General features: G+C 42.7%; 1 protein-coding gene across 19 annotated transcripts in view; it reads right to left on the bottom strand.

The window, feature by feature from the left end:
* Nucleotides 1-14,858, bottom strand: part of MYCBP2 (MYC binding protein 2) — a 289,476-nt gene that overhangs the window by 260,729 nt on the left and 13,889 nt on the right. For all 19 annotated transcript variants that reach the window (XM_059712849.1, XM_059713661.1, XM_019488555.2 and 16 more), the window contains exon 2: nt 7,152-7,227. In XM_059712849.1, the coding sequence (XP_059568832.1) occupies nt 7,152-7,227 (76 nt within the window). The remainder of the gene's footprint in view (nt 1-7,151; nt 7,228-14,858) is intronic.

Raw genomic sequence — 14,858 nt, 5'->3', positions numbered from 1 at the left:
TTCCTATTGGAAATAAGTAAAATATTTCTCTCTGTTACCCTCAATTTAACTTTTTTTAAAGCAAGGTTCTGAGAATAAAGAATAAATAGAGAAATAATTTTTTTTCTACTATTATGTTTCAGAATAGAGGAGAAATCTAAGGACACTTAGAGCCTCTTTCTTTTCTTCCATCACTTGTGATCATTGAGCCAAGCTATTTAAAGCCATCAACCAAATTTAATTCTTGTCCTCCTTGCAACTCTTACACATTTTAGGTTCTTTCTTCTTACTACCACTCCATCCCTTATATTTATAATCTCCACCCCAGATTCTTCAGTACTGAAGCTACACACATCAGGACAATATAGCACATCTCCACCCCAAGTCATTAAAAGATTGCAATGTTTCATGGAAGCAAAAGCTAAAAGGGATGCAATACTACTCTGATCCAAACCATGCTCCATGTAAAACCATTTAATCCTCTCATATCTTGTTTCCATACAACAAACATGAACTCTGCACATTCCCTTCTACAACCCATGTAAGTTTTATTCACATTTAACATTTCCAGTTCTTGCTATATAGTGTAACCTGTCTCAATATCTATAAAGGCAAAGGAATTTTTTTATATCCCGCACAACTCTTTTCACTCAATTGTTTTGTAGCAAACATTGAGTCTGTTCCTTTAGTACCCACATTGTTCTTCACTCAGTTGCCTTTCTGCCTTCTTTCAAGTCCATCCAAATATAACTGACTCAAATTTCTTGTCACAACGTTGTACCTTAGTGTCATTTTTCCCAATAGCCGTTAGACTTTTCTCATGTTTTTTTTCCAGATAGCACTACAATTCCTGTATTCCTGTTTTCTGGAGTGTCCATCAATTGGTTTTAAGTGCATTCTGAAGAGATCATATCCTCACTTCCCTGGTGCTCTGGGCATCTCTATATGACTTCATCAACAATTACTACAGCTCTTTTTCACTTAACAGTTCTGGCCACTTCATCTCCAAATCTCCATCCTCTCCTTCAACATTTAACTGCCTTACATCATATTTATCTTCCAGGTTTTTTATTATATTCAGTACATTTTCAAAACAGTCCTTCCACAGTCCCAGGTGGATTAATGACCAAAATAACACTTTCCTCTTGCATTAGTCCAGGTTCTGCTGGCCTTGATCTTTTTAACCAGTACAGTATTTTCTTGTTATCCATAGTTAACAAGAACTCCTTGTGTTAACTCTTTCCATGTTTCTTTCTTTTTCCTACTTGTTAATGTTATTCTTTTTCTGATTCCCATTGTCACGGGCGGGGTGCTCCAGGAGGGCCATGATCTTCTTAAGGCCCCTTTCTCTGTGCCAAGTCAGCCCAAGGGCACCCTCTAATTCTCACCCGCCACATCTTTGATGTTTAGATAAGTTTGGGAGGCTGCCTTACGCCTTCTTGGTCACTTCTTGGTGTTGGTTCAGACCCCGTGGTTTACCGGGCCCCTTATGGGTTCTCACTCTATGATGGGTGCTTCAGGGACACCCTAGCCTTAGGGGCTATGCGTGGCTCCAACCACCCCTTATACCATGCCCCAAGCCTTGCAGCTGGAATAGACACTGGTCTGTCAAATATACACTCGCCCTCTCTGGGGTCCTCTCCATAGCGCTGCCCTCTCTCAGGGATCCTCTGCAGCGCTGCCCTCTCTCTGGGGCCTTTGCAATAACACTGCTCTTCTCTCCAGGGCCTTCTCCACAATGCTGCCCCTTTTGATAATACTGCCCCCTTCTCTGGGGCTCCTTGGTAAAGCCACCCCGTCTCAGGGGCCTTCTCGGTAAAGCCACCCTGTCTGTCAAGCCCACTACACTGCTACCCCCTTCTCCGGGGTTTACTGCAATGCTACGCCCTTCCTCATGGTTCACCGCAGTGCTACACCCTTCCTCAGGGGCTCACCACGCCCGCACTGGGGCTTCTCAGTAGTGCCCCCTCTCTGGGGCTGGGGCCTATGCACCCCGTATGCCGTGCCCTTACTGGCGCTGGGGTCCCCACGCTACTCTGGGTCCCCTATGAGGCCTCCTCCAACCCCTAATAGCCTCACCCAAACCACCGGTGTAACAACAACAAAGCAAAACACAAGCCCCTAGGCTGTAACATAACTTAAAGTTGCCTGGCTAAAACCATGTTGCTCAGACATCTTAGAGCTGCCATCCTTTACTCAGCTTATGCTGTACCTGCTTCTTCTTGCATCCTGGCCTAGGAGCTCCTGCCTCTCTGGCTGCTGGCAGGGGACTGCCCTGGCCTCAGCTCCTGGGCTTTATAAGAGCCAGGCCCTGCCCCTTACAGGCAGCTGACCGCTGGCAGGTGTGGGTTGTTTGCTGACTCCAGTTGCCCTGGCAACCAACAGCTGGGCTCCTTATTCACTGCTAGGGCTTTTTCTCTAGCAGTTTCTCCTCTTTAGGAGCAGGGCACCTCAGTTCTCTGCGACACCCATGTTTATCTTCAATTTCAATCAATCAATTTGGTTTTCAGCAATCCCCTCCATAACTTTTCAAACTGCTTTGAACACATTTTCATTCTACCACCATATCTCTTTCTATTTCAGGGGCTGGCACCATTTTTGGGCAGAATACCAAGAACAACTGCAACCTCAACTTGTAAGAAACTGGCGTGCCAGGGGCAGATAGCAGGGCACCGGGAGGGGACCAATCCTTGTTGTGGTAGTGCAGCCCTGGCTCCTTCCCCATTGTTCAACCCAAGGTGCATATGCCAAGCAAAACACCTTCGCATGCTACACACACTGGCACCCATACTGGGGGTTGCCTACCCCTGTTCTATTCAACTCCACTGATTCTTTCATAAACCTATCCTGCCTACTTTACACATACCTCCAAATTAATTTAATTCTACCTCTAATGCTTTGAATCAGGGGATGCTTAATTGCTATTCCTTCAAAGGAGTACAACAGCATTTTATCTTGTAACTTTCATATTTTCAATTTACTTCTGCTTTCAGAGGGTACAGTTTAAAATCTTAGCGTTGTTTGAAGCCCCCTACTACCAGCGTACAAACTCCTGCCAATGCAGTCTTGGGGATCATATTCACATTTTCAGAAATATTCTGCCTAATCTGTAGTAACATACGAACCCCACTTCTGCCATCTCAACTATAATGTGTTATTAAAATGTAGGGGTGTACTGATAAAAATTTTCATGGCCAATACCAATAGCAGGTAATTAACCAACCATATGGGCCAATGCCAATCCAATACTCAATATTTAGTAATAGTGCAAGGCATTTTAAACTACTGACATAAACCTTTTTTATTTGTTTTGCATTTAACACACACAAATAACCCCCCCACACACACACACACACTGCCCCCTTGCCCGCAGCTCCTACCCGCAGCCCTGCTCCCCATGCAGCCCGTGTTGCCATCACAGGCGGGTGGGGCAGACCCTCATGTGGAAAGCAGCAGCAGGCGTGTTTGAAGCCCAAGAGCATGCTGCTTCCTCAGTGCCAGCAGGTCTCATCAAGTTCCTGTGGCCACCAGAGAGAAGCTGCTTTTGCAAAGGTGCCCGGCAGAGGAGAACGTCCCTCATGTGGCACCTTACCCCACCCACGCACAGCCCAACATCTACATAGCAGCCCCGGCGCTCAGGCCTCTGTTGTGTGCACAGCGTTCCCATGGCAGCAGCAGCACAGTAGGAGCCAATAACGGTCCCTGTGTTGCTGAGCATGTTGCCCCATGACGGCTCACCGGCACCCGGCTTCCCCCTCCCTCTGCTTGCTGGGACCTGTAGTCTGTTGCAGGTTTGGGGCATGGGTACTGGACTATGCTCACCAGGGTTGTTCAGGCATATGGCCATAATTGTCAGCTACAACAACCAAAAAAACCCAATAGCCAGTAACGTCATTTCTCCTTTTATTAATGCCAACCTGATAGCCAACCAATATGTCAGTGCACCCCATATTAAATGGACCTCTTTCAAAACGAAGCATTTCCAGTGCTAACCCCTCTCCTTTGTCAACAATTTAGTAGTTGCTCACCCTCTTCATTGCCAATGCCATCTCTATATGATCTTAAGTTTTCTTTGGTGTTCAAGTTGGTAGACTGAACAAGATCTGAAATCACCCATAATGCCACCCACTCTCCAAACAAATTCTCTCTTCTATACTATATTCCATCTTGAAGGCCATACACTTACAAAATCTTGACTTTCTTTTGCAACCATCACCATAATCAACCTGTTTATGATAGGCTTCATTTCTGTCACCAAGTCCCCCATTCTTACAATTAGTATGACAGCCATGATGTTTCTACAAATGTGTCTACTGGCCAAACAAAATAACCAGATTTCCCTTTCACTGGCAAATGGAAAGGACACAACTGGAAACTGATCCTGACCCCTTCCCCCCATCACCCCCAAAACCTGGCTCCTCCTACCATGAACATGTGGTATGCCAGGAGGCACAGTAGTTTCGGAATCAAGGATCAGATCCTATAGTGCCTTTAAATTAATATGTGCCAGAGACCTCAGAGCAGTGTCTGCTCTGGGCAATGACCTATGCATAGTAATTTAAAACATGCAATAAGGTATCCTTTCAGCCGTTACTGGAGCAGGACAGCACAAAGAACTCATCTACTAACATACATTGGTATGAGGTAATGACTGGATATCTACCCTGTAAGATGATCGATCAGGGGGAAAAATAATTAACTCCTTTATAGATTTCCCCATTTCCTTATATGATATTTCTGCCTTTCAAGTTACTACAGCTTTTATGGTAAATTCTAACAGCCAGAAGTTAGATAAGAAACTGAGGAAGAAGCTTTCCTGGCCTTTTCATGCTATGCATTAAATTATGCTCCCTGCAAGACAGGAGGAATTACAGCTCAGCTGATTTTGCTTACGAGCAAACTTTGCTCTACTTCCTCTCCTATTAACTGTAATGCTTAAGGCTAACACTACAGGAAGCACAATAAATGTGAGGAGTCTGAGTCGTCACAGAATCAGCATAGATCAAACAGGTATAGTGGGGGAAAATATTACAAGAACGAAAATGAGAGAAATTTCCCTTTCCCCGCCTAGCTTTTATTCTACATTCTGAATGGAGGTACAGGGAGAGTTCCAATAATTATGGAGAGAATGGGCTTCTGCCAATACAGACCCTCAGAGCCTGAAGATATGAAGTCAGTTAGCTCTGGGTTGTTTTGTTTTGGGTGTTGTTTTTTTAATTATGAGTAAACTTTTTTGAAAGGATGACCTGTTCTGCACTAGTACAGCTGCACACACAAGACCTAAAACCAATGCCAGACCTCTCCCGCCACTGACTGACTGACAAGCCCAGACTGTCTCAAGCGATGCAGGCTGCAGAGTAAAAAGACCCCAATGTCATAAATCTGTGGACCTCAAAAATAAGATTCACAAAGAAACCCCTTTTGCCTCCTCAAAAAATAATGCCAGCTTACCACCCCAAGTGAAATTGCTGAAACCCTTATAAAAGATAGTAAATTAATGTCACTTTACTGTCAGATATACACCATAAACCTCAGATGGCAGTTTGTAGTAACTGATCAGCAGGGCAGCCTTCTATCTCAATTCAACAGGTGTAAAGGGAGCAAGAAAGGGGCCCAAGGAGTCATCTTTATTTGCCAGCTTTTCAGAGAGCAGAAGCCTCAAATTCTTTGTTTGGCACTAACCAAGCTGAAATAACATGTGAAAAGCAAGCCACCCCTGTCCATTATTGAAAGATGGTCCAGAGTTGAAGAGGTATCCTACTTAAAGTATAAGTTAGCCTCAAATTACAGAGCATATTAAAACCAAGTACATCTTGTAGTATACTTTAAACTTCTCCTGGATTGTTGGTCAATTTACTAGTTGAAGAACTATAATTAGAGATAGAAAAAAAATGAAAAAGTTGATATGCCAGCTACCAAAAAGTTTAGAAAATAGGGATTTAAGCTAGACTAATAAACTATTTTGCTATACGTTTTTGAGGAAATAATTTTGAAATGACTTGTATGACTGACTAAGTCCCCTGCACAACCAGAGTCTGGAGTTGCTCTATTATGATAAGCAGAATAACTTGGCAAACATCCAAGAAGCAAGACAGCTCTGAGCAAAGGGATACTAGTTTTGCTTTGCCTCCCAAACTCATCTTTCTTGAGAGTAGCCACAAGAGGTCTGGCAGGCATGGATAAGAAAAAAAAATTTGATATCTAGTCAACTTTGTTACAAGGTTATTCATCTGCCTTTTAGACTAATACATTAATTCAAACTGCTCTTTTCTGAGCTACTTTCAGTACCTGGCTTGAGCAATCAAAGGATGTAGTTTCATAAGCAAATTAATAAGAGAAATTAAGAACTGCTCTTTTAAAAAAATTAGTTAAAACATAATAGGCTAATCAGACTTATTTTGATACTGAAACATTTTGGTATAGCTAAATATAAAATAGCCACCTACAATTATAGAACAACACATCAATTATTTTTACTTCATAACTCAAAGTTTTAAATGTTAACAAATCGTTCTCTTCTGTCCTAGCCCCATCACTTGTGGACAAACAGCATCATTCCATCACAGCAGAATAACTTACAAAATACTGCTCAGAATTCCACAAAAAAATAAGCTGAAGAAAGTTTTTACAAACGGAAAAGAGTGGCAGAAAGAGAGTAAGATTCAGCATCTAACTCATATTCCAGCAGAGAGAATACTGCATCTCCTAGTAGTTTAAGAGTAGGGTTCACAGTTCTATTACATATTTGGGGCCCTCTCTTCCAGCAGGAGATGTGGATAAATCATTCCAAAAGTAGTTGCTCTTGATACTTTTACTAGTAGGTGCTCCTGAATTTAAGTTTTATGGCCTATTCGTTTATATGATCATGTCTAAAATAAATGTGACATTTCTCTGTGATATAAGACAACAAATGTGTTTGGATGTGTAGTTCATGAACATACCCACTAAACAAAAACGGATCAAATGAATCATTCAGTAAAGAACTACAGAACATGATATACTTACAGCAAAAATCATGTTATACTCAATGGGTACAAAGCCTATGGTTCTCATTTCTTCAAAATAAAGATATAAATTATTAAAACTTCATTTCATTTACTGTCCATTTTCTTTGAAATAACATTTTAGCATCTCTCTAATATGAAGCCTAATATAGCTATTAAATCATTTACCTTATTTCGTGTTTTTACTTTCAATTTAGTCTTCTGCTTCCGTTTCAGTTTTTTCTTGCTTAAAATTTTCTTACCCCTAAAAAAGAAAAAGGGGAAATTCATGAGAAAAAGCAATTTGAAACTGTCCCATTGCAATCACAACCCCAAAGTAACTAGCAGCACCAGGAGGGAGGAATTTGTTTTTGTGAGCCTTCATCAGTGTTCCGTAAGCCAATGGCATTCAACACTTTGGCCCTATGGGCCAGATAAATGGCATGGGGCCACTTCGTGGGCCAGACTGGGCCCTGTACACTGAGATCAGGGCCCTGTGCTGGTGGCCCCCCACCCCATTAAGATCAGTGCCCAGACCCATTAAGATTAGTGCCCAGAGGTACCGTTCCCAAGCCTCCAAATTTTCAGACCTATAGGGAGCCCTGCTGGCCAGATGAGACAAAGCCGAGGGACCAGATCTGGCCCGTGGGCTTGAGATTGAGCACCATGGCTCCAAGCCAAGGGTCAGTAACCTACAGTCCACAGACTAGATTCAGCTAGCAGAACCACTGGATCCAGGCTGTGGATATAGTGCTTTGACAGTGTTTGGCAGAAGGAACTTTTCCCTGTACTGCGGAGGGGTAAAGTGGCAGCAGTTGGCCAAGTCCTAATGTCTTCCTGCTTCTGACTCAAACTGGGGCATTTGGCCTGCAGTCTTGAAAGTCTGCCACTCGCTGATCTAAGCAATGAATAACTACAGCTGTAAATACAAAGCATGCACCAATGGTCTCTAAAACAGAGGTGTTAAACATAAGGCCCCACAAGCTGGATGAGGCCTGCAGAATCTTATCAGCTAGCCTGCAGGGCAGCTCACGTGTCTCAAGCTGGACCCAGCTCTGCAACTACACACAGCACCCTTTTCTTCGAGTCCAGTGCCATGCCATCTTGTCACAATACCAACTGTGCCGAATCTACAAGCACCCCTGGAGTCCAGACATACCCTCCCCCCCTCAAAAAAACCCAAAAACCCTTGTATTTTCTCACATATAGCACACACCTTTCCCCACCCAAAATCAGTTACCCAAAATGTAGGTGCATGTATTAAGTGAGGAGGCTGCTTTTTGGCAATAATATAATCACCCTGCTTTCATCCCTGCTCCAAAATCAGCAGCTATTGTATTACTTTTCAGGCAGTTAACGCGAGGTCAATGGCCCACTGTCCTTCACTTCACAGGTATTAAAGATCATCTCTCCTTTTAACAGTCTTGAAGTTCCACTAATGAAGCTAACTTTTCCTAAGGGAATTTTGCTGTCTGCTAGGGCTTCTGATATCTTCTACTATTTCACAGCTCCTTAGCTCTTTTCAAGATTAGAGGTTCTCCTATGGAGAACAGTCATTAGCAGCAGCTAAGGTTTCAGTTAACAAGAAAGGACAAGTCAACAAAAGATTAGGCCCTGTCCTTTCACTCTGCAGCCATAATTCTAGAAAAAAGTTCTCTTAATAATGCCTTTCAACAGCAAGGTCTGTATTATATTAGGGGGTGTGTTACATGCAAGACAACATAGTATGAGGGGAAAAAAACCACAACAGCTTCACAACTGCAATATCATGTAGTGCCACATCATAGTAAGAATACAAAAAAAGCTTACAAGACAGGAAATGTTCAGCAGACAAGGTTCTTTGGGTAAATGTGATATCTTTTATTAGTTGGAAAAAATGTTCTTTGCAAGCTTTTGGGCACAAACACCCTTCTTCAGACATAGGGAGAGTTACATCTTCAGCAATACTCAAACAATTTGCCCACACAATGAAAAGTCGGACAGGATTTGTGCATAGGATATCAGCATCGGCCTGTATGTCTTCTCAGGCTGAAGACTGATACCCAAAAGTACAAACTGCAAGCATGACCGCTGCAATTTTAATAATATTCACCTGACAGGAAGAATTTGTACTACATAAGAACCAGAACCAAACCCTTTCGAAATGGTTCTGCTACAGGCTAATCTTCAGTCCTTAAAACTACTCAGCAGCACCATAAAACACTAGTAAGCATAATTAAACTGGCTTTTATAATGAGGTATTGATATTGCAGGTTTTAGGATATACCAAGGGATGTACCCTACTTGTGATTTTGCCTTTTTCATGGAAACTGCAAAAAAAAACAAAAACAAAAAAAAAAAAAACAACAAAACAAAACAGTTTCTGCAAACCCCACATGACTAGAGATCCCCAAAAGTTTTGCACGGAATCACTCCCTCCGCCAATGAGCGGCAAACGTCATAGCTGCACGATGGCCACTCAGCAGCAGCAGTGGAGGAGAGAGGGGGAGAGCACCTGCAAAAATGTTGTGTATGCCATGAGCGGCCCACAATTTTTTCTTTCGCCTCAGTGTGATTTAGGTAGATCCCTAGATATAGCCAATGTATTTTTTTTTGTTCCTTCCCCAGTGCTGGGCACTGCCATCTCGTAAAAGTTAACAGTTCACATCTAACTTCTGTCCCCTCTACACTTAAAATAGAGACCTCTTTCTGTAACAACAGATCTCATAGGATTTGCAGCAAATCTGCCAACCACTCCACTTTTTTCAGTTACCACCCTGGTTTTCTCAAGCAAGCCACCATCATCCTTCTGCTGTGTGCTCAAAATAGAAACTCATCTCAGTAAGCTTCTTTGACACCTGCCCCTCCTGTCCCAACATTACACACTCTCCTTCAGCAATGCTACATATTCTTATGCCAACTGCACCATGTTAAAAAAAACAATATCATAAACATGAGAGTTGAGATTTCTGTGGCCTACATCAGTAGCTCTCAACCTTTTAGACCACTAAGCCAGGAGCAAGGAGGCTACATAGTAGAGCAACACTCCCCTCTGGTTGGGGGATGGAGGAGGAGGCCACCAATGTCAAAAGGGAAGAGAGGAAGGGCAGGGAAACAAAACAAAACTTATCTCCAGCAACAACTGCCTACCTAGTGAAATGAGGAGGGAGGAAGAAAAGGAGGGAGTAAAGCAGGAGTGGGGGGGCTGTATAGGGAACCAGCAACATAGGGCAGGGCGGGAAAGGGGGTGCACCAGGCCAAGCTGCTTGCTGCCAATCCCTCCATATCGCATGACAGTCCCATTCATTTCAGGGGCCAGACCCAGCCCGCAGGGTGAAGGTTGAGCACCACTTATCTATATAATACATTTTGATCAAGCAAGTGATTCAGCTCATTAACACAAGTTTATCGCCAGTACAAACCTTACCAAGGCACTTTTTATTTTTTGGTACAAGCCTACTAAAAATTACACTGCAGTAAGCAAGACTCTAGTTAGGAGTTTATACATATATTAAAAAGGCACTAAAACTGACTGCAAAACAGAATATTGGCATAGCAAGCTAAGCGTGTGCACAGGGGATATTAAAACATTATTTTAGATGCAGAAAGTGCTCTGACAGGACTCTAGCACTGTAAAGCAGAGCTGCCTTCTTTGGTTTCCAAATAGGCAGCTATACCCTTCCAGCCATGTAGAACCTCAGGCAATACCATTTTGATTAACAGCAGAAATGACTCCCTTTACTTTCTGGAAACCACCAGCTTTCTTGCTCCCACAACATTAAGACTTCCTATAGAAACATGGGTGCAAATCACTAGACCAGCCTCAACAGGACACATCTCCAATAAAAACCCCCAATACTGCAGTTAATAAGTACCCTGGCCCTTATTAAGAAAGGGATTTAAGCAACTTGATGAACAGGTATTGGATTCTTCGAAGTAGGCGCATAAAAACCATCCCTGATAAATGAAAATTGCAAGGAGCAAATTAAGAGACTGCATCTTGCAGGCTGCTCAAAGTGTCCTAAAGGCACAAAATTTCTACTTTCTAACTTTCCACAGGGGCTACTCCATAGCTCTCATGGATGATGTGCATCATACCAATTCAAGACACATCTAATGCTTGCCAGCCTCTACCCTTAAATATAGCATTTGTCATCTACTCTTCAATATTCTAAAGGCACATCCCACTATCACCCTGCAGGTGCTACAACAGTAGTTATGCAGCTATGTACAAGTTACATGTCAACTGGCTTGCAGAGCCGCAGACATCTAATGACAAATGTAAAAACACAAGCACAAATCATTGCATGTTCCCACAGTACAAGTAAAGAAAGGTCTGTTAAGAGCCTGAAAATAGTACTAAGCACTGGGAGAGGTAGATTGTGAGATAGCAATGAGAGAAAGCAGAAGATACTTTAGACATGGACTATAATGACCTCTGGCTAGCTTCTGTTACACAGCTTCATCCAGTAACAACAAATACAAAAACCAACCCACATTGCACAGGGCCTGGCACAGCACAAAAACACAGAATACTTGCCTACAAATTTGAACATGTACATTGGAGGCTAAGTTCAGCATGGGACATCACTGAGCATGTGCATAGCATGAAAACCATTGTGGGCATCAATCACAAGGTAAGGTATGGCTGATGTTTATGCCCTTAGGATGCAATTATATAACAAACACAGCCAATTACATTACTTAATATAATCATTCTTGGGGGGAGGGAGGGGAATTACAGGTATAGGTACGTACTTACACACACAATATATATTTGCAGTAAAAGAGGTGGCTAGGGGAAGAGATGTTAAAAGACAAGTTGGTTTGACATTTAGGTACTAATATGCTAAGGAGTAAGGTTTAAGAACATTTTAAGGTATTTGCGCTTAATGTATACCCACTTATTATACACCACTTTAAAGCTTACAGTGTAGGTTTCCAAAACATTAAAAAAATCCCAAAAGTCTGAAAAAAAAATTGAGAAATGAGTAAAACAAGGGGGTGTCAAAAAAGGATTTCAGAAGATAACCCATGCATGTGCACCACCTGTGAACTCACGGGTCTACTAGTAGAGCAAGGAGGGAGAAAGGAAACAAGGTGGCAGGCAGTTAGCTCTTCAGTCCACTGTGAGACTTCATATGAAGCTGCAATTCTTTGCCTCAAAAGCAATACTATGATGCTATAAAATGAGGACATAATTGCTAAAATTATTGGAGCACACTTAAGCATAGATAGTGTAGATACTGAACATGGTAATGAAAATACCTGATATTTGATGGAGTTTCTCAACAGTTTGTCACTAAATAGTTTGCTTCCCTACAGGCTGAAAACTTAAGGTGGGAACAACTTGCAAACTGGCTTAATCAAGGACAGGAGCCGTATTGTAAAAAGATTTCATGACATCGCTATAGACTTAGAAGTGATAAGAGAAGAGGCTACTGGTAAGCACATTCTTTTGCCAAGAGTCACATTATGACCAGACACAGCTCTACCTTTTAAGATATGCAGAAGGCAATTTCCTGCTCTTTGACTATGATCTGCATTTGTGTCATTTTCACATCTCAGCTGTAGGACAAGGCTGCAAAATGCACATGAAGATCATACAAAGTCCAGGACACCTAGTATCTGAGTTAGCATCCACTAACATGAACTGCCCCATTGACACCTCAGCCTATTACTGTAAGTTGGTAAAATCTGAAAGACTCCACTGTATCAGTTACACAGCAGGTTTTGAACATAATATTTACAACTATGGAAGAAAGATATTTACATTTTCAAAAACCAAAGCTGAGTTTCTGGAGGACAAATTAGCCCATCTTGGGGCTGCATACAGATGTTCATTTCTACTAAGAGAAATTTCTTCTGGTAGACAAACAGCCCTGGAGTTGGACTGTATACACTTTCCTCCATCCCCATGACTAGAGAGCTTCCAGCCAAGAAGCTCTAGACAGCTGCTCCCTGGGCCACCCACATCCTTAGCGGGAACTCATTACTTGTCAGCCATATTGTCTATTGTCTGGCAAGGGGGCAGGCTATCAAGTGGCAGCTGGAACATGTTGAAAAGCAGCAGCTGTCCTGGAGAGCTGGGAAGGGTTCGTACCCTGGCAGGATGGTGGAACCAGGGAGGGGAAGGGAGGTCTTTGAGCCCCACTCCCAGCCACTAAATTTTTAAATTGTTGCCCTACAGCTCAGTAGTACAGGCAGCCAAGGAAAGTGAACAGAAGCCAGCAAAGCCCCCTGCTTCTTCCCAAAAGCAGGGACTGCCAGGTTTGAGGAAGACTGCCAGGTTTGAGGAAGAGGCTGCTTCTCCCCTCTCCTCCCAGTCCATGGAAGAACAAAGCAGCTGTACCCCACACCTTCAAGACTGGAGTAACTGCAGTCTCAGGAAGGCAGAAAGCCATTCCTCCAAGTCCCCAGGAGGAGTTAAGCCAGAAGAAAGCATATATATGTTCAGGCCACTGGCAGATGTTACACTTATGCTGTAATTCATCAATTAAACTGTTTTAAATAGTACCCTACGCAAGAGTTTGAGCAACGAATGGCGCAATAAAATGTAAAAACCCACATGATTATTCCATAAAATATGGGACAATGTTTTGGCAGGTTTCCATTGTGCCTTAAATGGAAAGCGTGGCAGGGTCCCTGCCATGCAGCCTGATGCCAGTTGCATGGTACAGCTCTGGAACTGAGGCAGGGACCTATAATCAGCTGATTATCATTCCCAGTCCTGGGACCACACTAGTTCACTGGGCACTAGGCTTCTTGTCAGGGTAGGGGGAGTCCAGTATCATGGCAAGTACTAATGGCATGAATAGGATCTGATCCCAAAACCCCACGTCCTGCCATGTCCATATTTTTCCAGCTACAATACGCTTTTTTCCAAAAACCAGGTGCCGAAGATGAGCGTACATTATATACAGGGATACACAGTAATAGCAGTTTCTGCTGTTTAACCTTGAGCTAGGCAAAGGCAATACCAATAGTAAAGTGAATACGTGATCTACAGGGCACAGAATACTGAGCAAGCTCAGCTCCCTCAGCTACTGCTACTCAGCTACTCGCAGGGAAAGATCTTTTTTCTTTCATTCTGCCTTTCACAGTCAAAGCAAGTATCTTACTCTGGGGAATGTTGTATATTATAAAATACAGTGTTTTAAGGGTGCCCTAAGAGAATTATTAGGTATAAGTTGCAGGAGGTTCTGCCCCTGCTCTATGCAGCCATTACTTTGGAAAACTTTTTTTCTTCATTCTGCCTTCCAAAAAATAAGGAATGTATTATTTTACAGGGCATGTTGTATGCAAAACAAAAAATATGGCGCTAGAAGGACAACAGTGCTTTGTCTTTTCAAGTGCAATTCCAAGTTATATTTTATTTTCTCCACACAGTTTACTTTCACATATCAACTGCAACATTATCTATTAAGTTATCTGCAAAACCATATGCACAAGCACAATTTGCCATTTCACTCCACCTGAAAGATTCAAGTTCTCCATTCTTACTGGAAACTTCCAGCTCCTCTCTTTTGTACTACAAAAGTCTTTCCATCATAGCAAAACTGACACCTTTTGAACATTTCCAGCCCTAATTCAAATACAAATTAAAAACCCGTAACAAACTAAAACAATAATGCTTCAAGAATGTGCTTAGAAGGAACATGAACTTTACAATAGAGGATGAAAGCTTAATACTCTTTAGATGGAGATCAGACCTACAGGGTCAAATCAAAACTAGGCACATATGTGCCACTGCTAGTTGTCCCCTGGGAACGCCCCTGTAACATGCACTCTGGCGCGTAGCAAGTTGACACAGGTGGGGTAGGGGCTGGTCCCAGCAGCCTTACCTGAGATACTGGGGCCTCCCAGGGCTCCAATGGCAGCGACCTGGGTGTGCAGAGTCCAGCCAGCAGGAGGAGG

This window comes from Alligator mississippiensis, chromosome 1 (assembly GCF_030867095.1).
Source record: "Alligator mississippiensis isolate rAllMis1 chromosome 1, rAllMis1, whole genome shotgun sequence".
NCBI lineage: Eukaryota > Metazoa > Chordata > Crocodylia > Alligatoridae > Alligator > Alligator mississippiensis.
Note: the sequence above shows the minus strand (reverse complement) of the source record. Positions and strands in the feature narration are given on the sequence as shown.